Here is a 17,060-nt window from a genome sequence, read left to right as displayed (position 1 = left end):
TCCTCCATTAGGGCTCGGGATTCTTGCTCACATAGGATGGAGAATTCCAGTTGTCATTGGTCCAGTAAGTGTGGCTTGGGGAATCTTTTCAGGAAGTCCTCCTGCAACCCCACCATGCCTCCTATTCTTTCATCTTTATTGGTCTGGGCAACCATAGTGTGGTACTTGTGTAAATACACATCAAGCAAGCCTTGCCATGTCCTGTACATAGAAGTACAGAAAGTGTAGTTAACTCTGTCTAAAGGATTATTTCAAAGACGTTTTGTGGAGAAAGTGATTCATGTTTCTTTTCAGAGGTCCCAGTTTCCAAGCCACACCTGAGTATATCTGGAAAAAGAAGCCCTTCAGAAATTACGATAAGTTGTATTTTTGGTATTTGAAGATTGACTAGTTAGGAACATGAGAGGTTCTCCATCATGTTTGGCCCCTTCTCTGTGTTAGCTACTCTACTAAGCTCCTTGTATGCCCTATGTCTGAGAGACATCCCTGGGTCAGCTCATCGCTGGTGCTCATCACGGGACACACTTACAAACCTTGGTGGGCACTCATCATGGGACACACTTACAAACCTTGGTGGGCGCTCATCATGGGACACACTTACAAACCGTGGTGGGCACTCATCATGGGGCACACAAACCTTGGTGGGTGCTCATCACGGGACACACATACAAACCTTGGTGGGCACTCATCACGGGACACACATACAAACCTTGGTGGGCGCTCATCACAGGGCACATTTACAAACCTTGGTGGGCACTCATCACGGGACACACAAACCTTGGTGGGCACTCATCACGGGGCACTCTTACAAACCTTGGTGGCGTGTGTTTATAATTTAATCTCATTTTGAAATTGGTATAGGAAATATTAGATAACATTATGCCATTTTCAATTGAGATATATTTTGTTGGATTCCCTGCCCCCATCTTTACCACTCCCTTGGCTCCAATACCCACCTTGTAGCCTCTCTCCCAGCCTTCCTTCCCACCTCCATGATGCGCATGTCCTATTACCCCACCACATTCTTTAACGCCTCTTTCACTCTCTCTCTCTTGGTCTCCTTTCTAGTTTTTCTGCCTTTACCCATGTCTCACCCATTACTACATATAGTTGAATATGTTATACACTAGGATCTGTATATGAGAAAAAATGGGATATTTTTGTCTTTCTGAATTTGGGTTACTACATTCATTATAATGATTTCCAGATCTGCTTTTTTTCCTGAAAATTTCGTTTTTATGGATTAATAAAATTCTGTGGTATTTGAGTACCACATTTCCATTATCTGTTCATCTACTGATGGGCATCTAGGCTGGTTCCAAGTTCCTTGCTCTTGTGAATAGAACAGTAGTGAACACGGGTGTGCAAGTACCTCTTTGGTGGAATACAGAGTTGTTTGGGTGTGCCCAAGAATGGTAAGGCTTGGTATAGATGGTCATTCTATTTTTAATTTTGGGGGAACCTCCCCTTACTGATTTTCATGATAGCTATATTAGTTTGCACTCACAATGACAGTGAACCAGCATTCTTCTTTCCCACATTCCTGCCAGCACTTGTTGTCTGATTTCTTGATGACAGCCATTCCGACCGGGAGGATGTGGGCCTCAAGGCAGTCTTAATTGAGTTTCCTGATGGATGGGGATGTTGTACCCCATTTAGGAGCACCCATTGGTTATTTGTGTTTCATCTTTTGAGGATTGTCTATTTTGTTAGCTCATCTATCGACTGGCAAGTGTTTGTGTGGGTGAGTTTAGATTTTGTAGTTGTTTTATTTTTGTTTTTTTTTTATTGGTTTGTTTCGCAAATTCTAGCTATTAACGTCTTGTCTCAAGAATAGCTGGCAAAGATTCCCTCCCATTTTGTAGGCCTCAACATGACCTCTTAGTACAAACAAAACATTCAGTCAAAACAAGATGTGTGAGATTGCTCCTGGTGGGACACAGCATGCTGATTTCAGGAAACTCAGTTTTATAATAATACATTCTAAAAATAACAAAATCTATAGAATAATAAACACACAAACCACTAACATAGTAGTTTATTGTCATTGCCAAGTATGTATATTCTATATAGTTGTATGTTTTTAAACTTGACTCTGTGTGTGTCTCTGTGTGTGTGCGCTCATGTATCTGAGTGTGCAGGTGCCATGGCATGTGCGGGGCAGTTAGAGGACACTATGGAAGTTGCTTCTCTTCTTGCACCATGTGGGTTCTGGGGATTCAGGCTTGACCTCAGGCACCTTTACCTGTTGAGTTGTCTCAGAAGCCTTGCAACTCTATGTTTTTGCTTGTTTGCCAGCGGTAGTGTGGGAGGTATGTGTGAACCACCATCACCACATGTGTGAGTAGTGTGTTGAATCAGGCTTTTAATAATGTCACCTAAGCAATAGGGGTTAGTTAGTTCCATCATCATCTATGATGAGACCACTAAGGTCTGTCACCAACTCAAGTCTCATTATGAGACTGATAGCATTAGTACATTATCTGACTATTTAGAATGAATATGGTAGTCATAGAAATGTAATAGGTAAAAAACAAAGTAATTCTAAAAAGTGCTATTTTATGTCTTTGTGTAAGTTTTAGGGGAATAAGAAGTCAAATTTTGATTCCATTTTGAAAGTTTGTGAGTTTTGTGAGCTGTAAGAATTTCCCTTTACCTACCTGGATATGGCATTACTAGCAAGCACTGTCAGTTTAACAGAAATAATTCAAAGGTAGGAGCTTTTCCGACCAGCCATTCCTTCCATGTATCCCACTTAGATTTCACCTCTTGAAGAAAGAAGCATCGAACTGTTTTTGATGTATTTTAAAGCCACTGCAGTGTATAAGAGAGGAGGCTCTATCTTGATGAAGGGGGAAAATAAGCAAGTTGAAAATGAGTAACCTGAAAACAATTAGCTAACAGCACGAAAACTAATGATTTGTGATTATGTAGCATTCATCTTTTGTTGGCAGCTAAACATTCTTAAAATTGTATTTATCACATGATACCAGAGACCTAATACTATGATTCTGAAACGGGAATGTTTTCCTAATGATGAGACCTATTGAATTTGGCAGTAATCCCTTGAGAGAGTACTTGGGGCCATGGATGGGGTCATTTAAATTTGAACCAAAGAGAAATTTGTGTGGAAACAAAATGAGGTAAATGACGTGATTGGTACCCTACAAACTTGGACTCCCCAGTGCTGTAATATTAAATCAATTCTGAGATCCAAAAATGCCAATTTTCTATACAACCAATTGCTTTGGCAGATTTGCCTTTAAGTCCAGGCCACTTAACAATGATTGTTTTGGCCATTGCAATTGTCAGAATGTTGATATTCAGCTTCTTTAGTGCTTCTTAAAGCAAAATGCACTCAAATTCCATGTTGTTTTTGTTCCCTCTGGATTTTTGTTGTTTATGTGAAAGAATTGGAGCCCATCAAGGGCGTGTCAAGGCATCTACTGGTACTGGTAGTACCAGGGACTTAGATGCCTATTGAGGAATTAAAGGTGATTGGCCTTCCTTCTTTACTCTGTAGTGTGTGTGTGTGTGTGTGTGTGTGACAGAGACAGACAAACACAGAGAGAGGGCACATGTATGTGTTTGTGTGCACGTATGCACGATGGGAGCACATATGAGGACATCAGAGGTGAATCATTAGAGTTGGTTCATGTTGCTTTCTTCTTTGTTAGAGGCGGAGTCTCTCATTGGCCTGGAGCTCACCAGGTGAGCTAGGCTGCCCGTTGCCAGTGTCACAGCACTAGGATTGCAAGTGTGTGTCACCATGCCCGCCTTTATTTTTATATGGGTGCTGGGTCTTGCACTCAGGACCTCGTGCTTCCAAAGCAGGCACTTGACTGACTGAGCCATCTCCCCAGTCCTCTGCTGTGCCTTTTGCCATTCTCTTCCTTTCTATGCGTAATTGAAGTGTGTGAAGTGTTCTAGTTCATCTCATCCTGTTTGTCCGTCTGTCTTTGGCATTACAGGCCATTTCCAAGTCCCCTTCATGAAGGTAACAGAAGCTTAAGAATGCTCAGCCCCTTTAAAGTTTTGTGGTTTTGCACCCATCAGTCACTGTGTGAGAGTCGCCCCTCTCTCTGTCTTTCCCCTTCTGTCTTCTCTTGAGCCCCCAAGCCTCAGTTTCTATCATCGACTTCACTGCTCTTCCTTTTTAACACCCCCATGTTCTCTTGCCTTGTGTCTCCTCTGCTTGTCCGTACTGCTCCTCATCTCCAAACATAGTCAGCTGACAGCTGGCACATTAGTTATAGATAGGTGAGGGCCAGAGGAAGACACCATTGGTTGCAACTGAGGCCAAAGGAAGGTGTCGGAATAGAGAGGCGTCTGTAGACAGAAGGATGCAGAATCAAAAGGACAGGGGATTCTACCATTCATCTGGACTCAGGAGGATGGTAGAACAAAAAACAAACAAATAAAAAAAAACCCAAAAATCCAAAAAACAAAAACGAGAAACTTTTTTTTTTTCTTTTTTAAATAGAGGAATGGAGCATACATGAAGGAAGGAAGTGCACAAGTGGAGATTCTGGGGCATTATAACCTAGCTAATTCCCTGGCTGTCCTTGTGGGTGTGGCTGAAGAGGAGACTCAGTCGTGTCTACATAGGACAGGTCTTAATGTACTTTAAAGGAGTTTGATTTTGTCAGAAATACGTAATAAAATCTATATAGGTCATATAGAATCCAAATGATCAGGGTGAGCACTGGAGATGAACTAAGATCCATGGGGCAGAGAGCCTCCCCTGGGGCTTGTGGGTCAGTCAGTCTTGGAATTTGTTGCTGTCCTTCCATTTAGTTGGCCTTTCTCCGCCGCATACAAGCACACAGATGCTATTTATGGGAATGGTGAGTGACCGACCAATGGCAAATGTCTCCACTCGCTTGCTTCTAGAAAAACAACAAATGTAGAGATAAATAAAACCTAATTCCATTCCAAAATTAAGGGACAGAAAATCTGAGTCACCCGGGGCATATCCAAGCACTATTTCTGTAGGGAGCCCCTGCAGACCGACCAGATGGTGTGGGTAGAGAGACAAAAGGCAGGTGAATGCTGCTTGTTTAGCCTTCTCCATCCTGACAGCAGTGATGCCATCTTGTCGCTTACCCTTCTGCCTGCTCTGTACCCATGGCCGTGCGGTTGTGTCTGAAGTGTGTGCTTCAGGTGCTAACCTGGGGTCTTTGAGGGAGGTAGAGATTTTTCACATAGGAAAAAAAAAATGCCATCAATGTTTTTTTTTTTTTCCTCCTTGGGAGACAAGCTATGAAACCAACATCTTGAACCAGAATGCCTCTTACTACCCGCCCACCCCTCAAAAAGGAAAGAAAATAAAACAAAAACATCCCTAACTCTCCGTGAGCACTTCAGATCTATTGTCTAGGACTTTTGTCATCCGGCTTGAGAAAATGGGCACATTAAGCTCCTCTGTCTCTTTCTTTTTCTTTGTTTTTTTGAACTGAGTCAAGACCTTCTTTGGAAGACATTTTTCTTTAACTATTGGGTCACAGAAATTCCTATCCCATTGTCCATTTTGGATGGGGCACACAGGTAAATTGTGGGAGACATTCAGAATCAGGGCTGTGGTGAACCTTTCTAATGTATTCTAGATAGAACTGTTCTGAAGGAAGTACCAGAATGAAGACCATAGAAGCATTTGAAGTGATCCCAGGGTTTCCAGGACCCAGGTCTGCACCTTGTCTCTGCTTCCAGTTAGTGGAGGGGGCGAACTGGGGATCAGCAAGTGACGTCATGTCTGCCCCTGAACTACAGTCCAGAATTTCTCCTGAACTTTGCTGGGTGTTCCTTGCTCCTAAACTGAAGAAGTATGTTTGGGTTACTGGCTCTCTTCAGTGTCTTTGAGGTTAAAGAAAACTATTTTACAAAAAAGGGCAGAGAATGAAAATGTCAAGAAGTCACTAGTGTGCGTTTTGCTAGTTCTCCATTTTATGGCAGACTGCTTTTTTTTCTCTCTTGAAACACTGGGCCAGCTCCTGCTGGGTGAGTAAACTATTTGGTGGGTAAGAGTCTTTTGACTATAAAATATATTGTACCTTCAGAAATGGTGGATTTGGTTCCAGAGATAAAAATAGGATTCTTTCTTCTATTTGTAAAGGAGAAAATGGTATTAAAAGAGGTAAAACTACAAGAACGATCACAGCAATGCCACATTCTCAAGATGTGGTCTTTTTAAATGTATTGAGTTCCCAAAAATTTACAAAACAAATATTTAAAAACTGTGCTTTTAGATGAGCCTTTTGCAGCCGCAGTGTGCCTGCTGAGGCAGGATTGCTACTGAGTCCAGGCAATCACAGTTGCAATTCTTCTGTTGTTGTTGTTGTTTGTGTATTGGTGTGTATGTAAATTTGTAAATGTGTATGTAGTGTATATGTGTATTTGTGGGCATGTGTATGCTTGTGTGCAAATGCAAGTGTGTGCACTTGTGTGTCGAGACCTGAGGTTGGTTTTTGGTCATTTTCCTTGATTGTGCTCAGTTTTTTTGAGGCAGGGTCTTTCCCTGTCACTGGAGGTTGTAGACTCTGGCTGCTCTCATCAGTGTGTCTTGGGTACCTCTTGTCTGTCCCTCCCAAGTACCAGGCTTACTGGTGGCTAAAATACCCACCTGGATTATATTTATTTGGGTTCTGCAAGTCCTTACTGTTGCCTGGCAAGTACTTTACCAGCTGAGCCATCTCCCGTTCTTCTTGATTCAAGTAAAACAAAGATTGAATGCATGGGGTAGGAAATGAGACCTGAAGTAAGGAAACACAAGGTGAAGTCTTGCATCGTCACACGTGTGCTTTTGACTAGTCTGTCTGTCCGAGCTACCGAGAACCAAAGTGTCTTCGTCTTTCGGGATCAGTTTTGTCACACTTGGACAATGATGTGCTAACAGTGAATGAATCCTTAGTAAGTCAGAAACACATGAAAACTGAACCGCCTTACAGAGTTGAGGTCTTATGTGTGAAATCTAAGGGACTTTCTGTTATGTGTCAGTATGATATTTTTGCATAATATGTTGTGAAATTTTATTAACAAAAATTGTTTTTCTTTTGGAAATGTGCTGAGAAATTTTATTTTCTATTGCATAGTTCATCATTTCCTTTGGTGTATTTAATTAAAAAATTGTTCTACTTAAAAAAAAACCATTAGCCATTTTAGTAATGTTTTAATGACTTAGGGAAAATGTTTTGTAGTGATTGCTGAATTTGTAAGCCATAATGGCTCCTACATTTTCTTGCTTTGATTTAATTTCAAGTAATTAAAATCTTCTCTAGACAAGTGTATATATAGCAAATACATTTTAAGGCTAAAGGTTTTCCAGGTGTGTCCTGTAATTCCCCACAGATAAATATGAATATATATTTAAGTTTCTGTCAGTAAGGTCCATTTTGTTATTCCATTAATACTTAAGAACTTGGTATGAGATACTTATTTTCATGCAGGTTATATTCTTAAGGTGTTAGTAAAAGGAAACTTGCCTTAAATAGAAAATGAAATACAAACCATAATCAGGCAATGTTGGGTGATACGGCATTTTTATCTTGGGTTGCAATGATTGGCCTCCCTGGTAATGCGACAGGAGAAGGCTTGAGGAAAGCGAGAGAAGAAGCTATGGGTGTTCATAGAAGCACACCCCAGCCGAGGAAACAAGGGCAAAGATTGGAGACAGGAGTGTGTAGGTGTTTGAGGAATGATGAGAAAGCCAGAGTGGAAGGTGGGACAGAGTCGTGGTCTTGGAAGTCTTGGGTGGCTCCATGAATCTTGGTAAGGCCTTTGGTTTACTCTTGGTTGAAGTGGGAAGCCATGGAAGGGAGGAGAGCCGTAATGTGACGTTATTCGTGAGAAGGGGTGCTCTGGATGCTGTGAGTAGAGAGAGCTGTGGGCGAGGATGGTGGAAGCAGAGTCCAGACAGGAAGCAGCTGAAACCACCTAGTCAAAGTGGTGGGGCATTGCAGCGGGACATTACCGGGGATCTGGGAGATGCTGCTGCTTCCTGAAAAATAATGAACAAACAGAATTTCTTATTGCACTGCTGTCCGATGGTGGGGGATAAAAAGAACAAGATTAGAATTAGGGAAGCAAGCTTAATTCTGGGTATGTTTTGTTTGCTAGTAACATGTAGCAGAGTATGTAGCCGGATTGGTATGTGTGTGTATTTGCATGTTTCTATGTAAACATGTTCACATATGTTTATTTGTGCACATTTGTATTAAAGTGTTTCCCATATGAATATGAATAAACACATACGTAGGAGATTAAGGTGATATTGATTACTGTTACATGTTACTCCACAGAAATCTATAGATGGTGTGTAAGTCCATGAAACAGGGAAGAAGGATAGAGTCATCTATGAATTTAGTCTAAGGAAGAGAAGGCTAAACACACTGAGCTCTGGGGCCATCCCGTGAGCTGAATCATGAGGATTGGAAGGGAGAAAAGCGAGAAAGAGCTGGCTTTAAGAGATTATGGTAACTTAGAAGTCAAATGAGGAGTCTATGTCACAAGGCCAGGTGTTACAGTGTGTCATATGTTGTAGCAGTTGGAACAAGAGAGACCAGAGGGTTTGGCTGAATTTGACAATGTGGAGTCCCCCGATAATATTCCTAAAGGCGGGTATAATGAAGTGTTGACAGCAATGCCTGCTTGGTTTTAGCAAACTGAAGAGGAAATGATAGGAGACTTAGGAGATGTCTTCTGTACGCAGGGGGACAGTAAAGAAAGTAACTACATGATGGGTACGGGATATGGTTAAGGCTTTCAGTGTGAGAGAGAAGAGAGCAGAGAAAAGGAAGCAGAGGGAACATGGCCAGGTGACTAGGACTGGAGAAGGCGGAGAGTAGGAGAGAACAGTGGAGATACTGAGACAGCAAGAGAGATGAGGAATAGAGCATAGCAGGGCAGGGGCGGAAGGAAGGGGAGGATAAGAAGAAAGAAGTAAGGATTAGAGAAAGTACAGCGAGAATAGCCTCATTAGAAGAAGGGTGAGTAGCTGGGGAGAGAGAAGCCTGTGAGCTGGAGAAAGTTTAGGTAGGGGAGGAGGTGAGAAGGGCTTGGATGCTAGCAGGGACTTTGAAATGTATACAGGTACTTAGGGTACTGAGGGAGCCTGGAAGCCAGCATGGGCTTTGTTATGTGGATAGACACCACAGGTGGCCATTTGTCCCTTCTGACAGAGGTAAGAGAAATGGCTCTTTTTGGTAGATGGGACCAGCTTCACAAGTTCCTGAGGAATACTGGCTTTTATCTAAACTCCAGAAATGCTGGAGTCCAGGTTGAGCTGGATCTAGACTCAATATTGGACGGAGTCAGTTGTCTTGCCTTTTTGGGGAGGAATAGGGTACCCTTTGGACCTGACAGTTTTGTTATGAGGAGGGAAGAAAAGTGGACCATCATCTGGGATAGAGGAGAAAAGAATTCCGTGAATACGAAAACAACACGGCATGGCTGTGTGCTAGTGAGGAGAAGGCAGAGTGGACAGGGTCTGGTGCCTGGTGGAGGGAGGCTGTGGGTGGCCTAACGTTCTTCATCAGGAAAAGGCGGGGCAGCTCCAGGCAGAGGTCACTTGATGAATGTGTCCTTAGATTCACATTTCTCAGTAAGATGGTATGTGAGGTCATACTGAGAGGGTGGGGTTGGTAGCTGATGCACATCTCAAATAGACATTTTGGGGGCTATTTACATTTATATTTTAAAACACCATATGCTTTTGACCCCTGCATTGTGCTTGTATGAGCTTGAATGCTCACATATATTATATGTGCATGGAGGACAAGGTCGACATCAGGAGCGGTTGGATTTATTTTTTCTGATAGGATCTCTCGCTGGAGCCTAGAGCTAGCTCATTTGCTTAGGCTGGCCGGCCAGTGAGCTCAAGAGATCCTCCTGTCTCTGTCCCTCCAGCCTCGGGATTACAAGATCAAAGGGCGCACATATCCATGCCCTGCACAGCCTTTTATTCTTTCTTGTGGACGCTGGGGCTGGCGCTCAGACCCTTATGTTTTCTTCGCAAGCACTTTGCCAGCTGAGTCACTACTCCGGCCCCTCATCTCTGCTTTTAGATAAGCATTCTCCTCAGGCCTTACCCAGGAACTTATTATTTTGCTGAATATAATTTTCTACTTCTCTCTTTGTCTTTCCATAAGACCATTTCCATAAGTGTGTATAAATGTGTATTTGTGCATGTGCTCTCAAGAGAAATACACTGATGTTTCCTCCAGTGATTATCAAGGGAGAGTTGGGAGGGCGAGAAAGGTCAGCTGTCCTTTGGAGTTTAATAACCCATATGGCAAGGAGATCATGTCCAAACTCTCAGTGGAAATCTCAACTGATATTCCTTTTTGGAGGTTTGTCCAGTCCTAGGCATTACACCACTGGGTAATGGATTTCATATTAATTGGTCATTCCCGCCTCGTTTAAAAAATACTGAGTACTCCATGGGCATTGTTTGGGTAATCTAGAAGGAGTTAAATCTGGAGCTGAACGGTGAAGCCCTGTTAGGCTAAGCAGTATCTAATCTTAATATTTGTCCTTCAAAGAATTCTTGGCCTTGGGGCAAGTGAACTGCAAGCGGGAGCCTGACCTGTTGGCTCGGTCTCTTTCCCAGTGTGAAGAGAGGATGTTACCTGTGTTGACTCAGCTCACGTGACTCCTTACCTGGCCTCCTTTAATAGCAGACTGACGCTTTTCATGGGAGACACGGCCTCTGATAGACGTTGCCTGAGCTCGCTGGTCCCGGCTGGTCTAGTCGGATGAGTGCTGACATGCTGTCACAGTGTTCTGGGTGAATGCTGAGGAGACCATATTCATTCATGACATCTGAAGTGAGGCTCGAACTTGTTGTATTTATTTCTCTGGCTGCCTCGGTTTTTGGTCACGTCTTGGTCCGATGACTGAAAGATGGCAGCTGTCCTCTTTTCTAGGCTGAGTCTGTCAGAAACAATTTTCCATAGTTTTAAATTTTCTCTTTGGGTGGTGATATTGTGCAGCAGAGGAAAGGCGCCCCACCCCCTCTGCTTTAATGTAAATCTTGGGAGGGTATCTAGGGTACCAGCTTTATTTCCACGACACCCGCCATTCACTCTGAACCCCTGTGGTTTGCTCCGAGCCTCTTCTTGGAGGTCTAAGTTCACATGGGATCTGGCTGAAGCTGCAGCCAGAATGTTGACTCTTGAGTGTCTTTGACTGCCAGTAGGAGGTCCTGTGGAGGTGCTACATGGCTCCAGGCAATCTAGACTTTTAGCCAAGGCCTCTGAAACTCCAGGTCTCAAAGTGCTTGCTAAAGCTCTCTGGGGCTGGTTTACCTACAAGGATCGTTTAAAATTACCCGTGTTTTCTCTCAGAGAGAACAAGTGTGAATATCTGTCCAGCTAGCTCTCTGCTAGCCCCTGACTGGTCCTCTTTTGGCTTCTCAGATTTCTTAGTCCTCTTCAGCCAGGACATGCATCTCCTCAGGGTTTTTGACCACTGTTAGCCTTGGACTTGCACTCTCTCACTATGAAGCAGGGCCTTAGAAATGACCTCCAGCATCCTGTGAGTCCCAGTCCTGTGAGGGTCTCAGCAGGCATCCTTGTGTTACGACAGCTCCAAGGCTACCAGAGACAGGACACAAGGGTCCTTCAGTAGTAGCTGCTCCACAAAAACTTCGTCTGCAATAGCCCCTGTCTTTAAAGGGCAGCTCACACCCATGGTTAGTGACATTTTACTGCACTCCTGGATGGTGACCAGCATGGTCTTTCACTCCTCACATCTGAGGAATTTGAAGCTCTGACTGGCGGACCACACTTGTGTGCACCTTGTCTCGCTGAACATAATGGACAATGAGGACTACTGAGAACTGAAGAACAATGCCAATGGGTTCTTGATCCTATTGCACGTAATGGCTTTGTGGGAGCCCAGGTAGTTTGGATGCTCACCTTAATAGACCTGGATGGAGGTGGGTGGTCCTTGGCCCTCCCACAGGGCAGGGAAACCTGCTTGCTCTTTGGGCTGAGGAGGGAGGAAGACTTGATTGGGGGAGGGGGGGGAATGGGAGGTGGTGGCGGGGAAGAGGCAGAAATCTTTAATAATTAAATAAATTAATTAATTAATAAAAAATAAAAAAATAAAACAATAAAAAATAAAAAAAATAAACTTAAAATCATTGCTTAGGAAGGTAGAAATGGTTTTCAGGTACCAGGATAAAGACATGTACATTTTTTAATCCACTTAGTGTTTATTGAGATCCTGATAGTATCAACATAATTTTTTTCCCAGTTCTGATTTTGGAGAGTTTAGTGTAGAAATGTCAAACTAATCAGCACGAAGAATTAAACGCTTTGGGATGAGACAAAAGGGCTCACTAGGAATTCAGGTGTCTACTTCAGAATTAAATTCTAGCAGAATGCTTGTAAAACGCAAGGGCAAGTATGAAAAGCTGTGTCTTTTGCTTCCGAGACAACATGAGCACTGTAAGAATTAGGATTAAGTCATATGAAACTGTCTCTGCCTTTTGAACTTCCAGATGATCCCAGGCCCCCAAAATATTTTTTTGGCAAATAAATATAAATTTTTAAAACAAAGGGCCAGGAGACTCTCAGATACCTCTGAAGTGACTTCTGTGGCTTGGAGGGAGGCTAGACTTCTGACTGAAGCCTAACTGTCTTTGGCTGTCTCAGTACACACACGCAAGTGTAATTTAGGTAGCTGGGCATCTACATAGCAGTTGCTGATGCTATGAGTGACTGCCAGAGGAGACAGAATAGTTGGCACAGGGCTTTTGGTTTCACTATCATACTGTGAGCCAGAAGAAATAGAAATTTGCATCTGTCTGAAGGAAGAAGATGCTGTTGTGTGTGTCCTTCTCCCCACACTTAGGCTTGTACACACAAAGTATCCTCAAGATATTTGTAAGCATAGTCTAACAACATTGAGTCCATGTTGATTTGTTTGTGCTACTGTTTAAAAAAAAATACTGGAAGAATTTTATTCAGCTGCTGATAGTATTCCATTGCATGCTTTTGGATTTTTAAGGTAGATGCTTAAATAATTTAAAATATTCCTCTAAGCATGTAATGGTGTGGGCAGCAAACTGTTTCTTCAAGTAAAGTTTTACTGGAACACAGCCACGCTCACAACTTGCATGCTGCTTTAAAAAAAAATGTCTACGTCTGTATCTGTGTGTGAGGGGAGGGGCGGCTGTGAAGGATCCATGGGGCCATGAGATCCCTTGGAGCTAAAGTAGAGATGTTTTGTGTACTGCCCCACATGGGTACAAACCAAGCCCTCAGGACAGAACAGCAAGCGAGCACTGAGACATCTTCCCAGCCCTCCATGCGGCTTCGTACAGGTGCATTCTGGTTGTGTCAGCAGAGCCAAATGTTCCCATGTTGTCCTTTGGCCCACATTCCTAAAAATAGCTACTGTCTAGCCTTCCATAGATGATAGGTGCCTCTGCCTTAAGTCCTGACAGTGTGTCTCATACAGCGCCTTTCTGAAGTCTGCTGGGAGCCCTGTTTGCAAGTAAAATATCTATTCATTAAACCAACAGCTTCCTTGTTCCTTCCTCCCTCCTTCCCTCTTTCCATTCCTCCCTTCCTCCGTCCCTTCTTCCCTTCTTTCTTACTTTCCTCCCTTCTTTCCCTTTCTTTCTTCTCTCCCTTCCTTTATCCCTCCCTCCCTTCTTCTCTGCCTCCCTCCCTCCCTTCTTCCCTCCTTTTCTTTATTTTTCTTCTTTTCTTCCTTTCCCCCACTTCTTCCTTTCTTAGTTCCTTCCTTCTTTTATTAAGATAGGTCTGGGCACGTGTCCTAGCTGGCCTGGTACTCACCAGGTAGAACAAGCTGACTTTGAATTTGCAACAATCTTCCTGACTCAGTTTCCTGCGCTTACAAGCATATATCTTGATATTTGGTTTAAACAACCCCTAGGGTTAAGAACGCCTAGGGAAGGAAAGATTTTCTTGGAAGTCATTTGAAAAGAACTGAAGGTTTTTTTTCCCCTTCCGAGAAATCACATGAAGCCGGCCAACACAGCTGATGACTTCTAACGCTTTTAACTTAGGCTTTGTGGTGACGTGGCAGCTGGGTTGGAACCTTTGAAGGGCCGCCATATGAACGAGGCTTTGGGTTGTGAGACAGGGAAACCTGTATCAGGACTAATAAGTTGCTTCAAGAACACATTTAGTTTAGAAATCACCCTGTGCTTAGGACAGGATTCATGGTGGTACGTGCCCTATCATGAGATGTTCAGATAAAGCCTGAAGGACTGTTTGGTACCTTACATTCCCATCAATGAATGAGAGATGACTATCTAGGAAAGCCTCTGGTGTCCTACTCCAACTTTGAAATTGTAATGGCTTCTCTGACCCAAATTTGGTGTCTAAGGTCAGATTTGAGTCAATTTATTGTGGGAGATTTTCTGAAAATATAATTCTGATCAGGCTAAAGAAGTCCAGAGGTGGAGTGGGGGTGGGATTGGACAGGCTGACTAGGCCCTGATCCCTTTTGGAAATTTTGTGAAGACAGTGGTAGGATAAAGGTGTTGTCAGAAGACAAACTGTCACTGTTGTCAGTTACTGCCCTCTACTTAATGCTTCAGGGCTGGGAAGGAGGAAGGACCGAATGGAGGTATATTGCACACAGAAGTCAAAACAGAGAAGTGGTCTACAGTATAGATTGAGATCTTACTGTAAAAAACAGGCATGTTGAGGTCATGAAATCTCAGTATAATTGTGTTGTGTTGTAATAGGCAGCCAAAGATATTGAGTGCAGCCATGTTCCAATAAAACTTTATTGTCAAAAAAAAAAAAACAAAAACCAAGCAGTGGGTCAAGTTTGGCCTGTGGGTCATTGTTGGCTGCCCCACCCCCACCCCCACATGGAGACTTTGAAAGTTATGATTGGCTATAAAATATAAGTTCCAATTCTTTCATGTTTCAGGGAAATGGTAAAATGGAATGTTCAAAGTCACGTGAGAACTGAGCCAAGATTCAAAGCCACAATGTGTTTTTGGCTCAGTGCCCAATTGTGCACCACGGTGCCACCTCAGCTGGCCTGTTAGATTATAGACTTGGGCTTTTAAGAAAGTACCTTGTGAATGACCAAATTTCCTCTTCAGGGGTTCTGTGCACAGTGATGGTGAGAACTCAGGCTATTTTTACACAGACTATCTTCTATCCCACGACTGGTCCTAACTTCCTCTTCGATGGGCCCCGTATTAGAAAAACAAAATATAGGTTGTAGGAATTCATATGGACCAACGATGCCCATGGGTTGTGAGAAAGAAATGAGCTCCCACAGCTGCGTCATAGGATGTGATCACTTCAGCTGAGAGTGCCAGGAGATTTGAGACAGATGTTTTCAGACATGCCGCATGCCTAAAACATTTCCAGGGGTCGGGCTGCAAATAGTGACTTCATAAGCAGAGAAACGAGAAAGTACGTGAGTTGAGGACACAGGAGTTCATTCACCACTAGGTGCGGGGCCAACCCCTTTTGCGTTCCGTCTGCTTGTCGGGGTTGGCTCTCTAATCTGCCTTGCCCTGGATGTTGCTCTTTGTCTGCCCGTGAATAAAGTGCAGCATTGTGGTTAGTAATCCCACTCCACTGACTCGACTTCAAATGTGGTTTTGGAGTGCATCCCGGAGTTCTGTTTGTTAAGCTTCCTACTCCTGTTTCAGAGACACTAACTGGATAGAGAGCAGCGAGCAGATCTGGCTTCCCTCTGCCTGAAACCTGTCGGGCTGTGGGCTCTCTCTTTCCCTCTCTTGCTTTTTTCTTTTCCTCTTTTTTTTTTTTTTTTTTTTTGGTTGAAAATTTTTCCAAGGCAAGTTCATGGCTACTAAGCTGACGTGTCTGTTGTTCTTTTTCTGTCTGCCTCTGCTCCTAGTGAGTAACCACACTGGTCGCATCAAGGTGGTCTTCACTCCGAGCATCTGTAAAGTGACCTGCACCAAGGGTAACTGTCAGAACAGCTGCCAGAAGGGGAATACCACGACTCTCATTAGTGAGAACGGCCATGCAGCCGACACCCTGACAGCCACGAACTTCCGAGTGGGTGAGTTCCTCCGTGGTCCCTAACTGTCTTTACCGCCAGTCGGTCTCTGAGGATATGGCACTTGGACATCCTTCCTCTCACATGGCTCTCTCTGCTTGAACAGCCTTCTATCTCTGAAGATTAATGTGTTGCTTTTATGAGGTCTTTTAAGTTGCTTTTTGAAATATTCTTTTTTTTTTCAGCCTGAGTTTTTGGCTTCTTGGGGGAAATGGCAACTAGAATATTTCCCCTTGTGACTTAGCATCTCCCCAGCTGTGCAGCGATGGGAAGGTACAGAGTAGATCAGACCAGGGCAAGTTTCTAGGTGAGACCTGAATGTCTGGCTTGCATTGCTTAGCTTTGTGTTTTAATAGCTTGTTGATAAATTGGATTTGCATTCGATTTGACTCCTGTAACCTGGAACGTTGTAATGAAATTAATAGTTTTCACGCCATAAATAATGAGAGCCCTAATTTTTTTTCTCGAAAAACTGTCAAAATCTGGACCTTGGTCTAGGAAGGGTTGTAGCCTTGCTTCTTCTGCCACGTATCTACTCTGTATCACGAGACAGAATTATAGATTGATGTATAAGATGAATTTGCACAAGACAGACTAGTGGATTGTTGTCAGCCCACAAAAACTTTAAATATAAACTAGTAGTTACTGACTGCATAAATGGGATTTTTTGCCTCTTTGAAAATTCTGTTTCTTTTCTGCATTTTTGTAAGCGGAGAAAGTACTGCGGTCTCCTGAAGCTGTCATAGTGCCATGCCATCATGCAATGCAGTATTTTTGTCACTCAAAAAAAGTCTTTTATTATTTTTTGACCAATTATGGCTTGCCATGTGTACTCAAATAATCCAGACACCCACGTTACTTTCTGAGTTACTCAGAAGAAAAACTGAAATGTCAGACAGATAATAGCACTGGCTAGATCTGGTCTTTTTATGGAATATTGCTGTTTAGTCTTGGGAGTATGCGTCTGAGGCATGCAGGAAAGGGATGCTGTTTCACACGATTTTCATCAAGACAAACTATGAAGGGCAGCCTGA

At 43.2% G+C, this 17,060-nt stretch overlaps 1 protein-coding gene across 7 annotated transcripts in view; it reads left to right on the top strand.

The window, feature by feature from the left end:
- The window catches only part of Ltbp1 (latent transforming growth factor beta binding protein 1), a 390,073-nt gene that overhangs the window by 165,537 nt on the left and 207,476 nt on the right, over nucleotides 1-17,060 (top strand). For 4 of the 7 annotated variants that reach the window (XM_057775298.1, XM_057775281.1, XM_057775289.1 and 1 more), the window contains exon 5: nucleotides 15,862-16,029. The exons of 1 other annotated variant lie outside the window; for it this stretch is intronic. In XM_057775298.1, coding sequence (XP_057631281.1) covers nucleotides 15,862-16,029 — 168 coding nt within the window. Of the gene's footprint in view, nucleotides 1-15,806; nucleotides 16,030-17,060 lie in introns of those variants that run through there. 2 more of the 7 variants (XM_057775322.1, XM_057775315.1) reach the window with 1 other exon arrangement.

Source organism: Chionomys nivalis, chromosome 1, assembly GCF_950005125.1.
Source record: "Chionomys nivalis chromosome 1, mChiNiv1.1, whole genome shotgun sequence".
Taxonomy (NCBI): domain Eukaryota; kingdom Metazoa; phylum Chordata; class Mammalia; order Rodentia; family Cricetidae; genus Chionomys; species Chionomys nivalis.
Note: the sequence above shows the minus strand (reverse complement) of the source record. Positions and strands in the feature narration are given on the sequence as shown.